This window comes from Aplosporella prunicola (assembly GCF_010093885.1).
Source record: "Aplosporella prunicola CBS 121167 unplaced genomic scaffold K452scaffold_1, whole genome shotgun sequence".
Classification (NCBI taxonomy): domain Eukaryota; kingdom Fungi; phylum Ascomycota; class Dothideomycetes; order Botryosphaeriales; family Aplosporellaceae; genus Aplosporella; species Aplosporella prunicola.
Genome location: NW_022983529.1, coordinates 79550 through 99580, shown reverse-complemented (window position 1 = coordinate 99580; position 20031 = coordinate 79550). Strand labels below are relative to the sequence as shown.

Below are 20031 nucleotides of genomic sequence, written 5' to 3'. Positions count from 1 at the left end.
AAGAGCTCCGCCGGTCCTCTGCAGCGCGCTGAGGCTCAGCGACCTTCGTCTCTGTCAGAGGCACGCCGGCCTCCGGCGCCATCTCCTCTGGCTCGTCGTAAACGTAGCTCTTCAACCTTGGCTCCAACGGGTCACTCTCCAACGCCCTGGCCGCCTCAGGCGTCATCAGCGGGCTAGTCTCCTCTTTAGGCAACGGTTCCGCGGCCGCTTGCCGCCCGTTGTAGTCATCACGGGCAAGTTCGCTGCGCAGCGGGCTCGGGCTGACCGACCCAAAGCGACTACGGCGCTTCGACTTTCTGTTCGGCGTCTTGACGTCGGCTAGCTCGTCCAGATCGTCGAACGCCGTGCTGGGGATTGAGCGCTGACGCTGGTGCCCTTCACCTTCGCCGTGCCCTTTGGGAGAGGGCTCGCGCTCGCCGTTCGCCTGTGTAGGGGATTCTGGTTTCTGGATGGATAAGCTCTCAGGCAATGGCTCTTCTTTTCTCGGGTCCTTGAGCGCTTCGGCGACGGCACCTGCAGCTGCTGCGAGCCCAAGAGGCGCGACAACGTCGTCTAAGCTGGCTCGACGACCCGTTTCGGGCTCCACGTCCCTACTGGTTGGGTCGAAGAGCTCAGACTTCACGTCGCGAGTACGGCCATGTCTTTCTCTCTCTTCGGCAGCATTGGTATCAGTAGTAGGAGGCGCAGAGGCGCGATAAGGGCGGTACGTGGGCTCGATGTCCCTTATGTCTCGCTCCAAACTCGGCCACCTCTTCTTCTTCTTATTCTGCTTGTCAGCGGCGGCAACGTCGCGCTCCGGCTCCGGCTCTTCCTTATGCAGAGGTAAGACCACCGGCTCGGCTTCGTGGCCAAGATGGGCACCGACAACAGGAGATTCTGGCACTGATTCAACAGTCGGCTGTTTGTCCATGTACCGCGGCTCCGACATGTGTTCGTGCTCATCTTCGACAAAGCTACCGGGGATGTGTTGTTTTTCCTCCTGGGACCTCAGCGACTCCGCCGACCTGACCGGCTCAAGCGGGTCGAGATCTTCGTCCTCAATGATGCTGTGCCTGCCGTCCTTCTCTGCACCAGCAGCCGCATCGCCCGGAGCGCCAAAGCTCATGTTTTCCATTGCCTTGAAGAGCGGGCTGGGGTAAAAGTCATCCTGCGGCTGTTGTTCGTCAGGTGTAATCACTGTTGGCGTTTTCTCTGGGCTATGGCTCTCAAACACCTCACGCCCATCGTCGAAACGGTGAATTTCCTCGGCAATGGGAGAATCCAGGCTTGGAGAGTAAGCGGTTTCAACGCTCGAGGGGCGATATATCATCGTACTGTCTCCATCAGAGCGGGGAGAGCTATGTTCGACAACTATCTCATCGTCGGCATGGGGTTCGTAGTGATCCTCATGCTGGTCGCGGTGGTCACGCTCCTCGTAGTAGCGTCGATCGCCCTCTTGCTTCCACTCCTCCGGAATGTGCTTGCGCATGTCTTCATCGCGCATGTATTGCTCCCTAGAGCTTTCGGGCGTCGTATCCTCGTAGTGGAACGTCTCATCGGCACCCCATGTGACGCTGGACCTCTTACGCTCAGGCGACGATTTTTCGGTTGGGGCCTCATCCTTATCCTTGTCTTTCTCTTCAGGCTCACCCACAGCCACATCGGAAATCTCTTGCACTTCAGGCACCTTGTCCAGCGGCTGAACAGCAGGGCTTGATGGCGCACTGTGACTGCCTCTAATGCTGCCCGCCTGGCTCGCTGGTGGAGTCGGTTCAATCAAGTTCAGTGTGGGGATGGGACTGTGGTGCTCCTGTGGGGCATGGAGGCCATCCCGAGACGCCGTAGTGGTGAAGTTGTAAGCAGGATCATATGGCGGCTGTACCGCAACGACATTCGCGACATTGTAGATGTGCACGCCACCATTGGCATCTCTGGCCGCTTCAGGCGAGCGGTCCCGCAGCTCCGGCGGAGCCCAGAACTCAGCCATGTTTTGCTGCGGAGAATTACTGTACCGGTGCTCGAGATCGGCAATGACATCCGGTGAGTCGCGGTATTGTTCGAGTACTTTGCCGGCCGCCTTGCGCGCGATCTCGGACTCGCGGTCGGAGTCGCGCTTGGACTTGTCCTTCTTGAAGTAATCTGGGTCAAACGCATCCTCGTCGTAAATGTGGTCATCGTCAAACTCTACCCTTCCGGGCTTGGCATACGATGGTTCGACAGCCGTGTAGTACGGCTCGGTCGGGCCAGAAAGAGAAGCGAGAGCGTCTTCACGCGCCCGGTTTATTTCCTCGTCATGCAGGACCAGATTCGCAAGCACTGGGTTAGAAGCAATCACCGGATTGTCCCAACTGTGCCTGTCCGGGTCTACAATGTCCTTCTCGCGCGCGCGAAGCTCACGAGCGCGGGACTCGATGTCGTAGTTGAGCTCGTCCTCGAGCTCTTTTTCGCGCTCCTGCTCGCGACGAGCCGCATCCTCAGCTTCCCGCAGAGCCGCTTCTTCAGCTTCGTGTTGCTTGCGCAGGTCATCCTCGTAAATCTCGCGTTCAAGGCGCTCGCGTTCACGAACGGCAGCCTCGTGCTCGCGGGCCAGACGGTCAGCTTCTTCCCTGGCGATAATCTCCCGCTCGGCAGCCTGTCGCGCGGCCTCTTCCCGCTCTTCTTGGATGCGCGCCGTCTCGCGGTCGAGGGAGGCCTTATGCTCGGCTTCGAGCTTGGCGCGGATTTGAGCTTCAGCTTCTTCAGCTTTACGCTTCTCTGCCGCTAGGCGATCGACTTCAGCGAGCTGCCTTTTTTCTTCGAGATGCTTCTGCTCTTCGATGTAACGCAGGCGCTCTCTTTCGCGCTGGCGCTCCTTTTCAATCATTTGCCATTCTTCTTCTCTCTGTCTGGCAAGCTCCTTTCTTCGCTCCATGTCTGCTTTCTCTCGCAGGTAATCCTCCTCTCTCTTCTTCGCGAGCGACTTCCTGCGCTCCAAGTCTTCTTTCTCCAGTTGATCATCCGTGAGGCTGAAGCGTACATTGGATGGCGGGCCTTTGGGAGTCGCAGAGCTGTCTCTCTTGTTCGAGATGCTTTCTCTCTTGGTGGTAATGCTTTCCCTTTTATTGGAACCGCTTTCCCTCTTGGTTGAGATGTTGTCTCTCTTGTCCGAGGTGCTATCCCTCCTAGCGGTTGCAGTGCTATCTCTCTTAGAAGGGGCAGTGCTATCCCTTTTAGCAGACGCAATGCTTTCTCTCTTAGCGGCGGTACTGTCCCTCTTGGCGGAAGCAGTGCTGTCTCTCTTCCCCGCCGCAAAAGCTCCGACAGCAACAGCACCAGCAGCAACAGCCGCCTCGCTGATTCTAGCGCCCAGCCCCTTGCTCTCAGGTGGAGTGTCCTTCGGCGGTACCGCCGGACGCTCTTCATCTGATGAGGTATTCAGCTCCTCAACCCTACCTGATGGGGGAGCAGCGGGACCGTTCGAAAAGACCGGTGGGCCTGACGGCGCCGTGTAGCCCGCTGGTGGTGCGTAGGCCGCTTGCGTGGTATATACGGCATTGGACACAAGCACGATGGGTTGAGGCTGCTGAAGAGGAATCGTCTCTGGGCGCGACGTTAATAGCGGGGCGTTATGCTCCAAAGTCGCAGAGCGGCGCGCAGCCTCGAAGCTCGTTGGGTCATCGGTCGCAACAGGGTAGACGGAATGGAGCGTGGGATCGCTGCTGACGCTGCTCGTGTTGTCTGCCATAGCAGCTGCAGCGCCCGCGACGCCTAGACCCGTTTCTTTGGCACTGTCGCGAGTCTTGCGCTTTTCCTTTTCCTTGTCCTCGTTAGGGCGCCATCGCCATCTCCATTTGTTTGTGCCTGAGGCGTCTGACTTGAGACTATCCATGCTCTTGCGCCGCTTGCTGCTGTGACTAGCATTGCTACCGAACGCTAGCGCTGAATCGACGCTGGAAGAATCATCGTCATCGGCCTCTGATTCGGATACCCATGCTCCATCGTCATCGTCAAGACCTGAACTCTCAAAGGCACCGGGTATCCGCTCCTTCTCGCTGACCTTCGAATTCCTCTTGTTTGCCCGCGGAGATTTGCGCTTCTTGGGACTCTTGCTGCCCTTGTGTTTGCTCTGCGCAGCCATCAGGGCACCCATCGTGGCAGTTATTCCGGCAAGTGTCGTGTTGATATTATCGTCGGAGGATCGTCGCTTTCTGCTGTACTCACTGCTGCGTCTGCGGCGGTCAGTTCCCGCATCGTATGCCAGGGCAGAGTCGGCGGATGAGGATGAGGAATTAGCGAAATTGAAGAAACCTTTCTTCTTCTGTTTCTGTTTCTGAGCCTTAGGCTTCGGTGTATTGCTCGAGGAGAACATCCCGCTGAAGACGCCGGGCGTGCCACTTTGTGAAGACTGATGCGCCTTTGGTTCTTCGGGAGAAGAAATCGGAACAATCGACGTACGATGACGCTCGATTTCTCCACCCAGTCCAGGGACTGAGCCCTTGCCATACTCATAATTGCCGCTGTGGCGGCTTGTGCGGACTGACTGACGGCGAGGGGAATTTGAGGGACTCCGATGTTCCGAGTGCGCATGCTCGGCGGCTGCTTCTCCAAGAGCCGCCGCAATGGCAGCATCAATAATCCCACTTTTGCGGTTTTGTGATGGGGAATGAGACTCTGAATAGCGGTGAACAATCTTATAGTCCTTCCCCGAACTGGTATGATCAATACTGTGTCGCGATCCAGTGCTAACACGTGAGTCTCTGCTCCTGTTGCGTATAACACCGCGTGATGTCTGGCTCCTCCGGTCCCTCGAACGGCTCCGGCTCCGCTCCGTAAAAGAAGTGCGCGAGTTGCGGTACTGACGGCCGGACTTGGCACTGTAGGCATCGTCAAAATCCTGGTTTGGTGACCAAAGGGCCTTGCCCATTTTTGCCAGTGAGTATCCAGCAAGTCCAGAGCCGATGAAGGACTTGCTCCCGCGTTTGCTCTTGGCTTCATCGTCAGAAGAGGAACGGGAGTAGCGAGACTCTTTGTCAACACGGTGGCGATGTGTAGAGCCGTTCGAGACCCGCCGTCTAGGGTAATGGTGTATGCGAGGGGCGTTCTCAGGAGGGTCGTGAGCGTCGAAACAATAGCGACAGACGCCAATGTATTCGGTGTACTCTTCCATCTTCCTGACATCATCATGGTCTTTCCACCAGTCGACAAACTTTGTGACCGGACTACGATGCTTGTGTTCCAACGCCATCACTTGCATATTCTCACCATAAGTCGAGGTATTTGGCGTGTGGTAGAAGGGACCCTCCTGCGGTGTCTCGGCGTAAAGAGTATGATGGTTTGCGTGATGATGATGATGATGTTCGTGCAAACCATATGCCCCCGCCGCCAAGCCAGCCGCGCCCGCTGCGTACATAGAATTAGTATGGGGTGAATAGGAAGAATACTTACCAGGTGTTGAGGGCGGCATGCTGGTGGCGGGAGAGCCGTGGTCAACGAAGGATGGTACTGCTGGGAACACCGATTGGCCGTGACTAGAGGAACTGATCGTACTTGGAGACGCGTAGAAGGCAGAACCTTCCACATTATGGTTGGTTCCCTGCTGGTAGAAGCTGGCACTGTTGCTGTAGTGCGCGTTCTCGGCGTGGTGCGAGCTGTCAGATTCGTGTCCGAGACCGTATCCTACCGCCGCACCAGCAGCAGCAGCGGCAGCAGTTGGGAACATGTTTGGCTTGTCTTGTTTGGGAGGCTTCGTGGCTGATGGCCTGGGCGGCTTCACAGGAGCTTCTGGTTCAAAGCTACCAGGAATAGACTGGGGCCGCGGGGGCTTGACGGGAGGTCTTCCCTCGCTGCCTGCAGGGGCAGACGTCGTCATGTCACCTCCGGCAAAAAATTCAGCTGCAGAACCGTGTCCTGTCTCTTCTGGTGGAGCGGGAATGGGTGAGGCCGCCATAAGATGTGGTTCGGCACCAACGATAAGGGAAGGCGGTTGAGGGCGGACCCCGGGCTGAAAATGCACAGATTGGCCCTGGTCGCCATAGTAGTCGGTGGCAAGACCGTGGCCGCCTTCATCCACACTAAGTGGCGGCCTGTACGCTACGGAATATTGTGAGGGATTCTGTCCCGGAAACTGACTCGATACATGTGCATCCATGCTCGGATAGCCGTGAGCCGGCGATGGGGCTGAAGTCGCAGCCACGTACTGAGTTGGATACTGACTGAGACCGGGACTGGAAACCTGGCCCCCGAAGGACCTGCTGGCTTCGAGCGGAATGTCACTGGCTCTGGTGCGCTCTGGGCTCTCAACCAGGTCATCCTCGTACTTGCTACTGCGTGCCTTTGTGCTCGACATGCTGCTCCTTTTCTGCCTTTCGTGTCTGTCCCTGTCCTTCCTGTCTTCCCTCCTCTCATCACGCTTGCTATTTCTGCGATGGTGTTTGCGGTCGCGACTGGAGGAGCGTGCGCGATGCTTATCAGAGCGCTCGGTGCGACTAGAGCGCGAAGAGCGCGACTCGTCGTCAAAATCGTCGTAGTATGAGGCGGTCCTCTCGGACCTGTCGTCGTTGTCCATGGTACGCGCACGGTCTGGCGCGGTCGTGAAGGAAGCCACCGAGACCGTGGAGGGTGGCGGCAGGTAACTGGTGCCGCGCGACGACAGCGTGGGCGGGTAGTCGCTACGGTCCTCGACGCTGCGAGGCGGGTTGCGCGAGGTGGATGAGGAGACTATGGACTCGGCGCGTCGGCGCGTGGCGGGTTCCTTGCGGCGGCCGTCGCTGGAGGAGTCGCTCTTGCCTGTGATTTTGTTCCACATTTTCGTGTGTGTCTGGGGAAGTGAGAGCGCGTGGTTGGTCACGGATCGAGATCGAGATTATTAGGTACTGGCTTAGTGGTTCGTGGGTCGTTGCTTTGGGTATCAGATCGCGGTCGTTAAGTCGTCAAGTCATGATACTGGTACACGCTGGCGAGATGAGGTCGTCGTCGCGGGTTTCGGGGGGTCGGTGGGCTTTACTGTGCGAGCGGAAAGCTGTCGGCTGCCGAAGGCTGATGTTTCGGTGCAGGCGCATTAGCTTGGGGAGAGCTGCGAGTTGTTTGGCTGGGCCACTAATTGATCCCAGCCACTCGAAAATCCGGAGAGATGCTCCGTTCATGTCATGGCTAACCCCCGCAAAAGTAGGAAACTAGGTGGAGTTGCTTGTGTGCTTGATTTTTGGTACATATTTCATGGACCTTGAAGTCGCAATTTTCTGCTATGGTGCTAAAGTACTTGCCCGTTCCAGGCCTCTGGCCAATCATGCGGCATTTTACACGTCTCGCTATCATGTCAAATGTCAATCATCCTCGCGACGGGTATCAATACACCAAACTGCTTTTGGCCATCCGTTGCCTGCCCTTATTGTCGCTTCCCCGCCCTGCCGCCTTCAGACGTTGTGTCATCCTCGCCCAACACACTCGCCCATGAGGAACATCTGCCAGGCTGCCTGTCCGCCGTGACATGGTATGTTGTGCTTCGTTTCATTCCATTCGGAGAATCGATTGGGTCCTCGCAAATCTCGACACCCTCATCCTCGTGCTGCATAGATTATTATCGGGAGAACACTATTCTGCCCTCTAGAACCCCTGTCCTCCCATCAAGCTTGCCCTCAGTTGCTCGATCTGCACGCGGTCCTCTGGCCTCAGGGCTGCAATTTGCTGCTGTGTCATCGACAGCACCTGGCGAATGAGCTCTTGCTGGTCCACCACCTGCGGTGGCGGTTGCTGCTGCACGGGCGGAGGCTGCTGGTATGGGTTGCCAACAGGCGGCGTGGGCACGGGCATCGGACCACGACCGGTCTGCGGAGGGTATCCGGGGTATGCGCGCGGCGGCTGCGGTGCCGCTTGCGGGATGGTGGCAGTGTCGACGACAGATGTGAGGAGGGATTGATCGATCAGACCCAGAAGGAGTAGAGCTTGGAAGATGGCGAAAGACAGTTGAGGCGCCTGGCGCAGGAGCTCGGTGGCCTTTGCGGGGTCGTTCGTGACCAAGTTCTTCATTTGGGAAAGAATATCGAGCAGCTGCGGCGGGGGCAGCGTCTGTAGGGTCTTCGAAATGGCATCAGGGCAGGTGAGATCGGGTGGGACGTCGACTCCGGGCGGCAATGGCGGCAGGGCAGCCACAGGCAGTGCCTCTTGACCGTTGGCTGGCGGCATTATTTGTGGATTGTAGTTGGCAGGCGCGCTGTCGCCTGCACCGTTGTCGTTGGAGTAATCGACCCTCAGCTTGCGGCCCATAAGCTCGTAGTCGTTGAGGTTGCGCACAGCAGAGCCCGCTTCCTCGGCGTCGGAGAACTCTGCGAAACCGAAGCCCTTGGGCCTGCCGGTGTCTTTGTCGTAAACGAGGCGGAAGGTGAGGACGTTGCCGACACGGCTGAGGGTCTCGGTGATAAGCTCCTCACTAACACCTGTCACTTATGTCAGCAAATGGACGAGGCAGGAGCTGGCAAACGCAACGCACCGTACGGGATGTTGCCGATAAAGACGACGCGCCCGCCCTTTTCTTGGGGAGGCATGGTGAAACGGCGCCCTATGTGATTGACCGCAGACGCGCTGGTAATTGGACGGCAGAACAAGGCAGGCTTGGAGGGATTGCGAGGGGAGAGAGTCAATGAGACGAGCAGCGAGATGGTTTCTTTGGAGCCAAGCTCATGGCGGTTTCATCCGTGCGTTTGCATCATCACATCCACAGCTTACCCGGAGACTTACTCGCGCGACCCTCCACCATTCACCGTTCTTCGACGCACAACTAACCTCCAACCCAACCGGTGAGCAATGGCACCAAAGTGTGGCCTCTTCTTTTTGACATAAGACGGTCTGATTGCAACCTTACTACGAACAGTATTAATGTCAGCGGCCACAGATCCACGAATCAGCGCTCAGCCGGCTCCGATAACCGCGAAGATCCTTACCGCTGGGCGCCGCCGCTGTCGCGCCTTTTCCAAACCTGGCATGTCGATGCGGCTGCGGTACAGTAACCACCTGCCAGCATCCCCACTTTGTGGTACAACAACCAATCTCCACTTTGCTTATCACCCGCATCGGGGCTGACCCGAGCTTTGCAGTAAGGCGACGTCTGTATTTATAACGGCGCCGCCAGTACCTTTGCTTCTTCCTCTTTACTACTTTCTTCACTGTCCTCAGTCTCCATCCTTCTCCCTCCACATCTACATCCCCACACTACCCCGCATTACCCCACCATGCCAACCGTCCACCCATTTGCACCTCTAAGCGGAGACGAGATCAAGGCTGCTTCCACCATACTTCGGGGGGCGTGGCCCACTGGCACAGATGTCTACTTCAAAACCGTCACACTGGAGGAACCGGCGAAGGTCGAAGCGATCCCGTACTTGGAGGCTGAGCATAGTGGCAGATCGCTACCAACCATCCACAGGCGTGCCTTCATAAATTACTATATCCGGAACACGAACAAATACCACGAAGCTATCGTAAATTTGTTCTCCGGCACCGTCGAGAAGAACGTGCGATTGGGTCCCAACGTTCACGCCAATGGCGATGCTGAGGAGATAATCGCCATTGAAAAGACCGCACTGGAAGATGAAGGCGTCCGGGCCGCAATCGCCAAACTTCAGCTCCCCAAAGGTACCGTCGTGATTGTTGACCCATGGATTTATGGCTCAGACGGCGTCAATGACGATGACCGCATGTATCAATGCTTTCTGTACATGCGAGACCCCCTGAACTCTGATGAGGCCGACTCAAACCACTATGCGCTGCCGCTGCCCGTCTCGCCTGTCATTTCCACCGAAACAATGAAGGTTATTCGCATCGACATTCTACCCACAGGCGCCGACAACACGGTCAAGCCGCTTGGGCCCATGAAGATCCACCCAGCCAACGAATACATTCCGGAGGCGCAGACACTACGGACAGATTTGAAGCCGCTGAACGTGGTGCAACCCGAGGGCGCTAGCTTCAGCGTCAACCAGGAGGGAACGTCAACGGTGCTGAAGTGGCAGAAGTGGAGCTTCCGGGTGGGCTTCAACCAGCGCGAGGGCATGGTGCTTTACGACGTACGGTACGACGGACGCAGTCTTTTCTACCGCGTGTCGCTTTCGGACATGAACATTCCATACGCAGACCCGCGGCACCCATTCCACAAGAAGGCTGCCTTCGATCTGGGCGATGCCGGCGCGGGTATAATGGCCAACAACCTTAAGCTGGGTTGCGACTGTCTCGGCAGCATCTACTACCTGTCTGCGGAACTCTCAGATGACAAGGGTGGTATCGTCGAAATGCCCAACGTCGTCTGCATTCACGAACAAGACGCGGGCATTGGCTGGAAGCACACCAACTACCGCACCGGGCGGGCGGCCGTGGTGCGCAACCGTGAGCTCATTGTCCAGAGCATAATCACCGTCTCCAATTATGAATACATCCTTGCTTTCCAGTTCAATCAGGCCGGCGAGCTCAGTTACGAGGTTCGCGCCACCGGCATCCTGTCCACCCAGCCCATCGACGAGGGCCTCGACGTGCCCTTCGGTACCGTCGTCCATCCCGGCGTCCTCGCCGTCCACCATCAACATATCTTCTCACTGCGTATTGACCCCGCCCTCGACGGGCACGCCAACCGCCTGGTCTACACTGAGGCGCACCCCCTCCCGCGCAGCGACTTCAACCCACATGGCACAGGCTACACGGTTCAGACAACGCCCGTGGCAACAACCGGTGGATACGATCTTGACACGCAGCGAAACCGCGTCTTCAAGATTGAGAATGCCTCGTCGCGCAACCCGGTCAATGGCGCTCCTGTTGCGTACAAGATCGTCGCCCCGCCATTCCAGCACATGCTCGCAGACGAGGACTCATTCCACCGCCGGCGCGCCGAGTTTGCCGACCACGACATCTATCTCACAACACACCGCGACAGCGAGTTCTACGCAGGCGGACGCTACACGAACCAGTCGCGGGGAGGGACGGGCGTGCGCAGTTGGGCGGCGCGCAACGAACCGGCGCTCGACAAGGACATTGTCGTGTATGTGCAGTTCGGCATCAACCATATCCCGCGGATCGAAGACTTCCCCGTCATGCCGGTCGAGACGCTGCGCGTGGCGCTGAAGCCAGTCAACTTCTTCGATAAGAACCCTGCGCTGGATGTGCCGCCTAGCGAGCAGGCGTTTAATAAGAGCACGTCGCTTGGAGTGCAGCATCACCAGGGAGAGAGCGAGGCGAAGATCGGTGCGCAAGGCGAGGTGTGTTGTCCGCCGAAGGGCGGGGCGAGCAAGCTGTGAGGAGGCGTGGTTTGGGCTGAGTGGCTGCCTGACAGGTCGTGGTACAAAGTACTAGCTCGATTCTCTTTCGAGCAGCGACTTGATCGGCGGTGCGCTTCAGCGTGGCGTTGGATATGTGGCGCGGAAGGTCAGCTTATCGTCCACTCTATGCTACGATGATTGAACAAATGACATCAAACCAACGACGGACAGTTCCTGTTCCCTGAAGAAAATGAACATCTACATAGGTATCCATCGGCACTCTTCAATAATCTGCACCCAGTCCGCAAATCGGGTAATCCGTACCTGGCGGCTATCACCCAATCGAGCCCCTGTACGTCGCTAACCAACGCCCATCCTGCCTGTCCCCGCATCCCGCATCTCGTATCCCGCAGCACACCCAACGCACAAACAACGCCCGTCTTCGGCTTCCCCACTGTACTCCGCAGGCAACGGTCGCCACGCCACAGCGCATCTGGAGATCCTGCAGGAAACGCTGTTCGTGGAGCGACATCTCCGAGGGGCGGGGTCTGACACCAGCTGTGGCGTGCCACGAGGTGGGCGTCGGGGTTGAGGGCTCTGTGGGCGGTTGTACAGACAGGGGTACGACGGTGATCGATGAGCCGCGGGTTGTCTGCCTGGTGGTTTGCGGCGATGCCTTGGATGGGAGCCTAAATCATGAGAAACTACAGATCGATGTCTATTAGGCAGCAGGTAACTTCTGTAGGCTGTATCAGCCTTGCCAAATACTTCTGCTAATTTTTGCTCATCAGACGATCTTGACGAGGCTGATGTCAACTTTTTGTATTGTGGTGTAAGGCCTTTAAGACTAACAACACCCACAGCCACGAACGTTGCTGGGATTGGCCATATAACTGCATAGATTATGCTTATTAATCTCGGCAGTACTGAGGTATTACCGTGGTGAGACTGACCGGTGCTGCAAGGTATCTCCGTAATGAGACTGAGAACCTGGCACTGCCCCAATGACTGTGCTTTTATTTGGCCTAGATCCAACTTCTTTTTGCTGGTTACAATGATTTTGGTTTCGCTTTTGTGCCCATAATGGGTCTCTGTCGACTGTGTCAAGAAGCACTTTTCCAGTGTGTTACGATGCGAACGCGAAGTCGAAATGGGTGGCTTTTATCAACACCTTACCATCGCAGTTTCGACGAGTTGGCCTCATGCGCAGAAAGTCCAAGTGGATGCAATCTCTGTCGGCTTTTTGTATGGTATATTGCAAAAACATCAGCGCCTTCTTGTGCGTCATTACGACTGACCATTGGACTGCTCGATCGTGAAATTTTTCGCCTCTCTCATTCTGCTGGAGAGGGATGAATGTTCTAAGAAGTTTGAAATAGAAATTTCTATAAGAGGTAGGTACATAAGTCAAGCAGAGGGATTTAAGGATATCACAAACTAATGGAACTTATTTTCCAGACGACAAGAGCCTTGGCCATTCCGATTCTGTGACTGCAACCAAGTCCAATAAAGCACACTTTGAGGACCCAACACAATTGAAATTCGCGAAGGATTGGCTTTCAGAATGTCTGCGCGGACATCCAGTTTGCAAAGAACTTTACGGTCAAGAAAAGTTCTTGCCAGCAAGAGCTCTAAACGTCGGAGGCCCTGGATCAACCGTGTTTCTAGAAGAAACCGGCGGCAATCGAGGGAGGTATGCTGCCCTTAGCTATTGCTGGGGTAGGTCCAAGCAAGTAAAGCTTGAGGGCAGTAAAGCGTTGTCTAAATTCAGGGAGGGAATCGACATCTCTATGCTCCCAAAGACCATTCAGGATGCAATTCAAGTCACTCGAGGGTTGGGCCTTTATTATCTTTGGGTCGATGCTCTATGCATTATCCAAGATAGTCGAGAAGACCTTCAACGGGAAAAGGCACGTATGGACATCATTTACAGCGATGCCACAGTCACACTGTTTGTCAGTAACGCCACCTCCGCAAGCGATGGAATTTTTTTTGGCGCTACATGCTACTTAACGTATTCCGTCTCTTTCAATCAGGCATTCTCTCTCAAGCAGGCCTTCTCCCCTGAGCAGTCCTTCTCCCCTGAGCAGTCCTTCACTCCTGAGCGGTTCTTCTCTCCCAAGCGGCTGTTGGCATTATGGAGTTGGAAAAGAAAAAAGAAAACCTTCTACTCCCGTATCTTGGATTCCAGCAGAAATTGGGAACACGGCGGACTCGAGTATCCTTGGAGTTCTCGTGGCTGGACCATGCAAGAATACATATCTGCTCCCGCGAGGCATTTTCTTCACCAGCTCCCAAATGGGTTGGTTCTGTTTGACCTGCACCGAAAAAGGAGCCCACAAAATCGACCACGATAAAGAGCGAACCCGACTTCTTGATCAAATGATCTCTGAATCATCCTTGCACAACAACTTCGAAGACATCTCGCAATTTTGGCGTACATTTATGCGGTCGGAAACTTTGGATGGCTGGTTTACTTCTCACGAACATCTTAAAAACACCATCATTCGTCAATTTTACGCACTCCCAAATGAATTAAGTCGAAAGGATTTCACCTTCCAGTCTGATAAACTAGCGTCCCTGGCAGGCATCGCGCAAACCACTGAACACAAACTGCTCAGATTAGGAGTTGAACAAGCAATATAATTTGGGGAATTAAACCTAGTGGAAGACTCGCCCAAATACTGGGCAGGCTTGTGGGACAACAATTGGGCATATGGATTTTTCTGGATAGAGAAAGAGTCTTCCGACAAACCCACAATCCAATCCTCGTTCGGGGCTGAAGAGACGCAGTGTGCTCCGTCATGGAGCTGGGCCAGCTGTCTCCACCATCAGCATCAAAGCTTTCCTGAAAATATACGAAAGCCACCGACATCCCACATCCGGGATGTCATAACGCCGCAACTCCCTAATGAGCTCGAAAGATTCACACCGACCAAGCCACTCCCACTCCGCCTGAAAGCTCCACTGTTTCGATTTTCCAAGGACTGGAGGTTTCCCGAACCCCTTTCTGTCGTTACACGTAGTGCTTCAAAAAGATTTGAATCACTAGCTCGAAAACTGTGCGACTCTTGGCGGAGGACCTCCCAATCGCAATACAAGCATTCAGTTCGAGATAAAGTGGAAACAACCAGATATTCAGCATGCCATTCGGGAGGTCCCCCATCATACTTTTCTGAATATCTACTGGATAGGCTCATTTGGACGAGTTCAGAGGAAACGACGCATAATGTATTTCCACAATTCGACGAAGAACAGCTGCTTGTTGCAATTCAGGTTCTTTCATGGGAATACAGTGTCTACGAGGAAACATTCTTCCTCATCCTGGAGAAAGTACAGCAACCTGAAAGCCGTGATAGCAAAAGAGTGACGGGCGGGAAACTAGAACGCTATCGCCGCGTCGCATCACTATCACGCAAAGATGTTGTCATAATTAGAGACTCAAATGATGGAATCAGAAGACAGCATGATTCCCGCCCTTCCAGGAGGCGGAGAGAACCACGTCCGACCCTTTTGGAACAAATTCGAAACGACCCATGGCCAGAAACAGAGATTGAGCTGATTTGACTGTACATAATCATTTCATATTCGGGAGTTTAATGCACTGGCTTTAAATCTTTAAATATTTTCTATATGAAAAATCGAGTTTAAAATACCTGCCTGCGAATTATCTACACAATCTGTCTGGAAAACGTTCCAAGAGAAAACGCAAAACCCACTTCAACCACCAACGCACTCGATACCGGCTGGTCATTACTGCTTATAACACCAGCTAGACCAAACGTAATACATCAGGCTCCGGCTCCAACATCATCCGTTAAAATTATAGCTAAAGACCGGAGACCTCCAAAATTGTATTAATTTCACGCTAACTACCACCGATAACCAAGGAAAACTCTCAAAAGCATATCATCAGACGCATAAAAGTATAGAGAAACTTTACAGCTCTAGAAGAGCTTTTGTAAATACAAGCATCTAAGACAATGTAAAGGCGTAGATATTTAATAATATAGAAGTGTTACACTAACGTCTCCTACGTATCCGTAGTTAAACTACCTTATACTAAAACTCGCCTTACGCAGTGAATAATTCTACATACGAGGCGCTTATTTTATTACCTAAAACTTATAATTTTAAAAGTGAATTATATTATTATATTTCTTAATATAAATGCTAGGTAGAAAAGATATTTAAACATAAAATTATAAATTAGAGACAGGTTTAAATCTAGCGATTTTCTATATAAGATTTCTAAGCTCTAAGAATACTAGATTTTATATAAAACTTAGGAATATAGCTAAGTATTAGACTATTAGGCTATATTTCTTTATATTATACCATCTCTTCTCTTATATTATTCTCTATATTTATATTACTTTTTCGTTATTTTAATACCCTACTACTCCCCTATTACTTTCTATAAGTGAGTATATAACTACTCTACCTCTTTATATATATAAACCTCGCTACTAGTTACTTATTTATAATTAAGCCGCGTTCTATCTTCTCTCGCATAGTTTCAACCATGAATTCAACACCAAGACAAGCTACTCTAAAGATATAGAAAAGTAAACAAATTACTTCTTAATAACTCTATAAAGCTTTATAAAATTAAGCTACGTTAGTAGCTATAAAATATATACGAAGAGGATAGATAGGCTTTAGTATAGAATAGGTGGGGTGCGGATATATTAGGCCAGTCACGATTTAGATATTATAAATCTATAAGTATTCGAATAAACAAAAATACTCTAAAAGTATATAAAAAATCCCGTCCCACACTTACAGCCTACACCTATCCCACCCAAAGCCTCACCTTACTTACAGCTTACACACCATCCCCACGAAAAGAGAAACGCCAACCCAAGACACCCCCGCGCAACCTCACACCCACGCCACTTTAAGCTAAAGTACACACTACCCACGCCAAACCCCACTATACCACACCCCCTCACACACACCACTCCCTCTACACCACGTACTCTCCACTTACCTCATGACTCATACCTCATGATTCTCGACTGCTTTGTACAACCTTCAACCTATACCATCATCCATAACAACAACAACGACGATACAAAATGTGCTAACAAGCCGGCTTTTGTAGATCTACCCTAGGGTGCGCTTAGTAAGTTAGTTGGCTGTTTAGGTAGCGTTTAGCTACCTGGTAGGTGGCGGTAGATAAGGGAATTAGGAAATCATGGCATAGCATAGGGTTGTGAGTGCGTGATAACGCCACTTAGGTTCACTTAGGCAGATATCACTCTTGTAGGCAATAGTATGCGTCAACAAGAACCAAGCAAACAAGCAAACGAACAAGCAATCAATCAATCAAGTAGGTAAAACAAGTAGGTATCAAGCACCCCTCCCCACGCACACCACCAAACCCACAACAACAAACAACTCCAACTCCAATCCCACCTCCCCAACCTCCCCACTACTTCCCCCCACCCTGCAGCCTCAACAACCACCACCCCAGCGCGACCCCACAAAACGCCATGACCAACAGCACCGCAACACCACAAACATACGTCCCCGTAAGCAGAGTATCCCTACGCGCCTTCAGCGCTTCAGCCAACAGTTCCGCATTTGTCGGCACCTCGGGCTCTGACGCCGTTGAGCCTCTGTACCCCGAATACGGGCTCGAGCGCTGCATATACGGCCCCGAGTGCCTCGAATACGGTCCCGGACGCTCCGCATACGACCCCTCGCGCTCCGTGTCCGGCGCCGTCATCATCGACGGCGACAGCAGGCGGTAGATCCTGCTAGCGCCCGCAGAGGGGAAGTGGTACGGGGCGGACCGGGTGCGGGAAGGCGGGGGCGGGGGCGACCATCTGGGGTTTGAGAAGCGAGAGCTCGAGCGACGGGGGCTTGGTCGACGGGGATCAGACAGCCGACGGGGGCTCGACAGGCGAGAGCTCGACCGCCGGGAACCTGATGGCCGAGATGCATCTCTCAAGCGGGCGGGCGTAGGAGCCGTGGGGTTCGTGGGGTTGGATGAGGATGAGGTCGGCGTTGGCAATGGCGAGATGTACACGTTTGTGGCTGAGAAGTTGACCGTGCTGGTCGTGGGGATTCTGGGGGGTTTCGGTGGCGGGGGTGGCTCTCCCGGCGAGGGGGGAGACTCTTCCGGTGAGGGGGGTAGAGGAGGGGGAGGTGGTGATGGGGTAGTGCTGCGGCGGAAGAGAGCCAGGGCCGGGATTTGCAGCTCCAGATCCGGCAGCTCTCCCATCTCGGACACGCCCTCGCTGTCCTCCATCGTATCGGCTTTGGGCTCAGCGGCGTCTTATCTTCTTTTCTCGGCTTGCCCGCGGCTTACTCGCCTTCTCGCTCAGCTAATCCCACTGCAAGTGATTCCTCAACATCCACTGCTGCCGCCCCAGAAGCTCCGTCCTCCTTTTTCTGGATCGTAGCAGTAGCGCGTCGACGTATGGCTCCGCACGTCAAGTACAGCGAAGCGCGTCTGCCGAGACCAAAGAACAGTTCCCACAGATAGGGAGAAACGTGCGGTAGGGAGGTCTGGAAGCACACTGGGCAGGTGAAGGTTTGGGCAGGGCGAGCAGAAAGCTGAGCGATGATGCCGCTACCAGCAGAGGTTGTCGCGCTCGACGTGCGCGTGGAGAAGGCCGTGCTGAAGAAGTCGGGAGGAAGGCAGTCGGTCGAGAAGCAGTCGGTGGGGCAGCAGTCGGTAGGGGCGAGGCAGAGGGGGACGTCCATGCTCTGAGCCTGAGAGTGGATGGAGAGTGTATGGAGCCGTGGCCGTAAGGTCCTAAGCTACCTTTTTCGAAATATACCTTGGGGCGTACTGCGTGTGCGGGTGGGTCCCGTACGTCTCGTCGTCGGCACGGGGGTGGTCGTCGAAAACGCGGAAACAAAGCAGCGCGCCGACAACGATGAAGATTGCCTCGACCCAGGCTACGGTGCTCATTGACGGAAGAGTTTGTGCCCGGAGCGAGAAGAAAAAGTAGATTACGTCGCTCGCAAGCTGAAGAACAGAAAGGAGGAAGGGTAGACGACCCAGCCTATCCAGCTGCAACCGAGCCGAAAGATGAACCGGTGAAGCACAACTCACGAGCGTGAGCGTGACCGTGGAAGTGAGCGTGGACAGTAGTAGTAGCAGCGGTCATGCAGCCGGCGGCGGGGATGAATGAAGCCGGTTGTGAAGATGAATTTGAAGATGGATATGTTTGATGGAGTGATAATAAAATCCGACTTCTGGACAATACGGGTCGGGATGGGATGTGGGATGGATGAGGATCTGAGATAGGTTCTGGACAGAGAGGGGCAGCTGCGAGGCACAGTACAGAAGTGGTAAGACCAGGAGAGGAAAGTGCACGAGCAGCAAGACATGACAGCCACAAACAGAAGCAGGCAGGCAGGCGTAGCAAGTCGTCTGATATAGCGAGCACAGCAATGGCCTCAGAAGCTCGATCAACTAAAACCAGTCTCAATCGCCCGCTGCATCCTCAGCAGCAGACGCGCCCTCCGTCTCCATTGTCTCAGTCCTGCGCAGCGGACTTGGTCTCACAGGCGGCTGCTCCAACTCATCCCATGACGCGGGCGTCGGCCTTGCAGCCGTCTCAGCGCCGACCTCGTTCCGCAATGGGCTGTCGTACTTGGAGCCGCGCCGACCTCTGCGCGCCCGCCCCGAGGCAGCCGCCCCGCGCCTGGCGCGTCCTCTACGCCTACCTGGCGTGGCTCCTCTGGCCGCAGGCGCGGGGGCTGCTTCCTCTTCCGCCTGTTGTTGTTGCAGCTCCTCAACCTCGGCGGAACCTTCGGGTGTAACGTCGGCACTGAAATCCGCACCTTCCGTCATCATCAGATCCATCTCATCCCCGCGCAAATTATGCCCACGGTTCGTCGACGCGGTCGCGCGTACATGGTCTGTTTCCCCCATCCGCGCCTTGACGGCACTCAACTGCTCCAGGAACCCGGCTTGGCGCTTCTGGCCGCGGGGCGCGTCGGCCGCGACGGGGAAAGCTTGCGTGGTGTTGCTGCGACCGCTGCGACTGTGGCCCGGTGTCTGGATGGCGGCGAAGGCATGTTGACGGTTGCGGCGCTGCTGGTTCGTGACCAGCTCGGAGCGTGCTTTTAGCTGGGCGGTTGTGCCGACGAGGCGGGTGGAGCTGGCGCCGAGGAGGTCGAAGGTGTTGAGGGAGCGGAGAGGAGGGGATTGCTGGGGTTGGTCGACATTGACATTGCCGGCTTCGTCATCGTCATCGTCATCGTCTTCGTCTCCGTTATTTTTTTCGTGTCGCGCGAAGAACAGGTCAGTGCCGATGGTCGAGGCCCAGTGGCAATTGAAGAGCTGGCCGCGATATGAGACTATAGGATTGTCGCGATGTAGGTCTAGGATCTGGATGGGATCGTCACCGATGACTTCAGCTCCGTCGGGGCGCGGGGCTGGGATTGTTGCAGCATCGGGTGTGGGCGCGTCCGGGGTGTCGCGTGCCTCGCTGTTAGCTGCATTGAAGAAGTCGACGTCGATGCGCGTGTTGGCGCCGCGCTTGTTGGCGGGGGCGGCACGCGAGGTCAGGTCGAGGGTCAGGTAGAAATCGGTGGTTTCGCTGGCATGGTACTCGTACTCCCACTCGTCGTCGGACATGTTGTCGCGGACGGTTGGCAGAGACAAGCACATGCCCAGAAGCTTTGCCCGCCGCTAGCGTCGCTGGACCGGCCGTGACGTCGATAGGGCTGACCGGTGCGGCACCAATCGACGACACCACGATTGCGTCTGCATCTCCCGTTTCTGCTATCATCAATCATCAATCTGCTGTTGCTTTGCTGCAGTGGCTGCCGCCTGGCCTGTCACCGTCATGCCGACGCTTCCGTTGAT

General features: G+C 54.8%; 6 protein-coding genes across 6 annotated transcripts; 2 read left to right on the top strand and 4 right to left on the bottom strand.

The window, feature by feature from the left end:
* Positions 1 to 7111: 7111 nt before the first annotated feature.
* On the bottom strand, positions 7112 to 8932 carry K452DRAFT_261182 (uncharacterized protein). The gene is made up of 3 exons (XM_033538570.1): positions 8846 to 8932; positions 8444 to 8750; positions 7112 to 8390 (listed from the first exon to the last, which is right to left on the bottom strand). The coding sequence occupies exons 2-3, from the start codon at positions 8496 to 8498 to the stop codon at positions 7561 to 7563; spliced, it is 885 nt and encodes a 294-aa protein (XP_033402738.1). The 5' UTR covers positions 8499 to 8750; positions 8846 to 8932; the 3' UTR covers positions 7112 to 7560.
* Positions 8933 to 8955: 23 nt separating this feature from the next.
* Positions 8956 to 11382, top strand: K452DRAFT_450 (uncharacterized protein). The gene is made up of 2 exons (XM_033546686.1): positions 8956 to 8986; positions 9048 to 11382. The coding sequence occupies exon 2, from the start codon at positions 9183 to 9185 to the stop codon at positions 11232 to 11234; it is 2052 nt and encodes a 683-aa protein (XP_033402737.1). The 5' UTR covers positions 8956 to 8986; positions 9048 to 9182; the 3' UTR covers positions 11235 to 11382.
* Positions 11383 to 12345: 963 nt separating this feature from the next.
* Positions 12346 to 13552, top strand: K452DRAFT_303937 (uncharacterized protein; the record flags this gene model as incomplete). The annotated part of the gene is made up of 4 exons (XM_033542781.1): positions 12346 to 12474; positions 12544 to 12589; positions 12654 to 12888; positions 12919 to 13552. The coding sequence occupies 4 exons, from the start codon at positions 12346 to 12348 to the stop codon at positions 13550 to 13552; spliced, it is 1044 nt and encodes a 347-aa protein (XP_033402736.1).
* A 3080-nt stretch (positions 13553 to 16632) lies between these two features.
* K452DRAFT_303936 (uncharacterized protein) lies at positions 16633 to 17454 on the bottom strand (the record flags this gene model as incomplete). Its single annotated transcript, XM_033542780.1, has 1 exon — positions 16633 to 17454. The coding sequence occupies one exon, from the start codon at positions 17452 to 17454 to the stop codon at positions 16633 to 16635; it is 822 nt and encodes a 273-aa protein (XP_033402735.1).
* A 20-nt stretch (positions 17455 to 17474) lies between these two features.
* On the bottom strand, positions 17475 to 18141 carry K452DRAFT_314273 (uncharacterized protein). Its single transcript, XM_033543740.1, has 2 exons — positions 17974 to 18141; positions 17475 to 17921 (listed from the first exon to the last, which is right to left on the bottom strand). The coding sequence occupies exons 1-2, from the start codon at positions 18121 to 18123 to the stop codon at positions 17511 to 17513; spliced, it is 561 nt and encodes a 186-aa protein (XP_033402734.1). The 5' UTR covers positions 18124 to 18141; the 3' UTR covers positions 17475 to 17510.
* Positions 18142 to 18475: 334 nt separating this feature from the next.
* On the bottom strand, positions 18476 to 19825 carry K452DRAFT_282012 (uncharacterized protein). Its single transcript, XM_033539518.1, has one exon. The coding sequence runs from the start codon at positions 19798 to 19800 to the stop codon at positions 18643 to 18645; it is 1158 nt and encodes a 385-aa protein (XP_033402733.1). The 5' UTR covers positions 19801 to 19825; the 3' UTR covers positions 18476 to 18642.
* Positions 19826 to 20031: the final 206 nt, after the last annotated feature.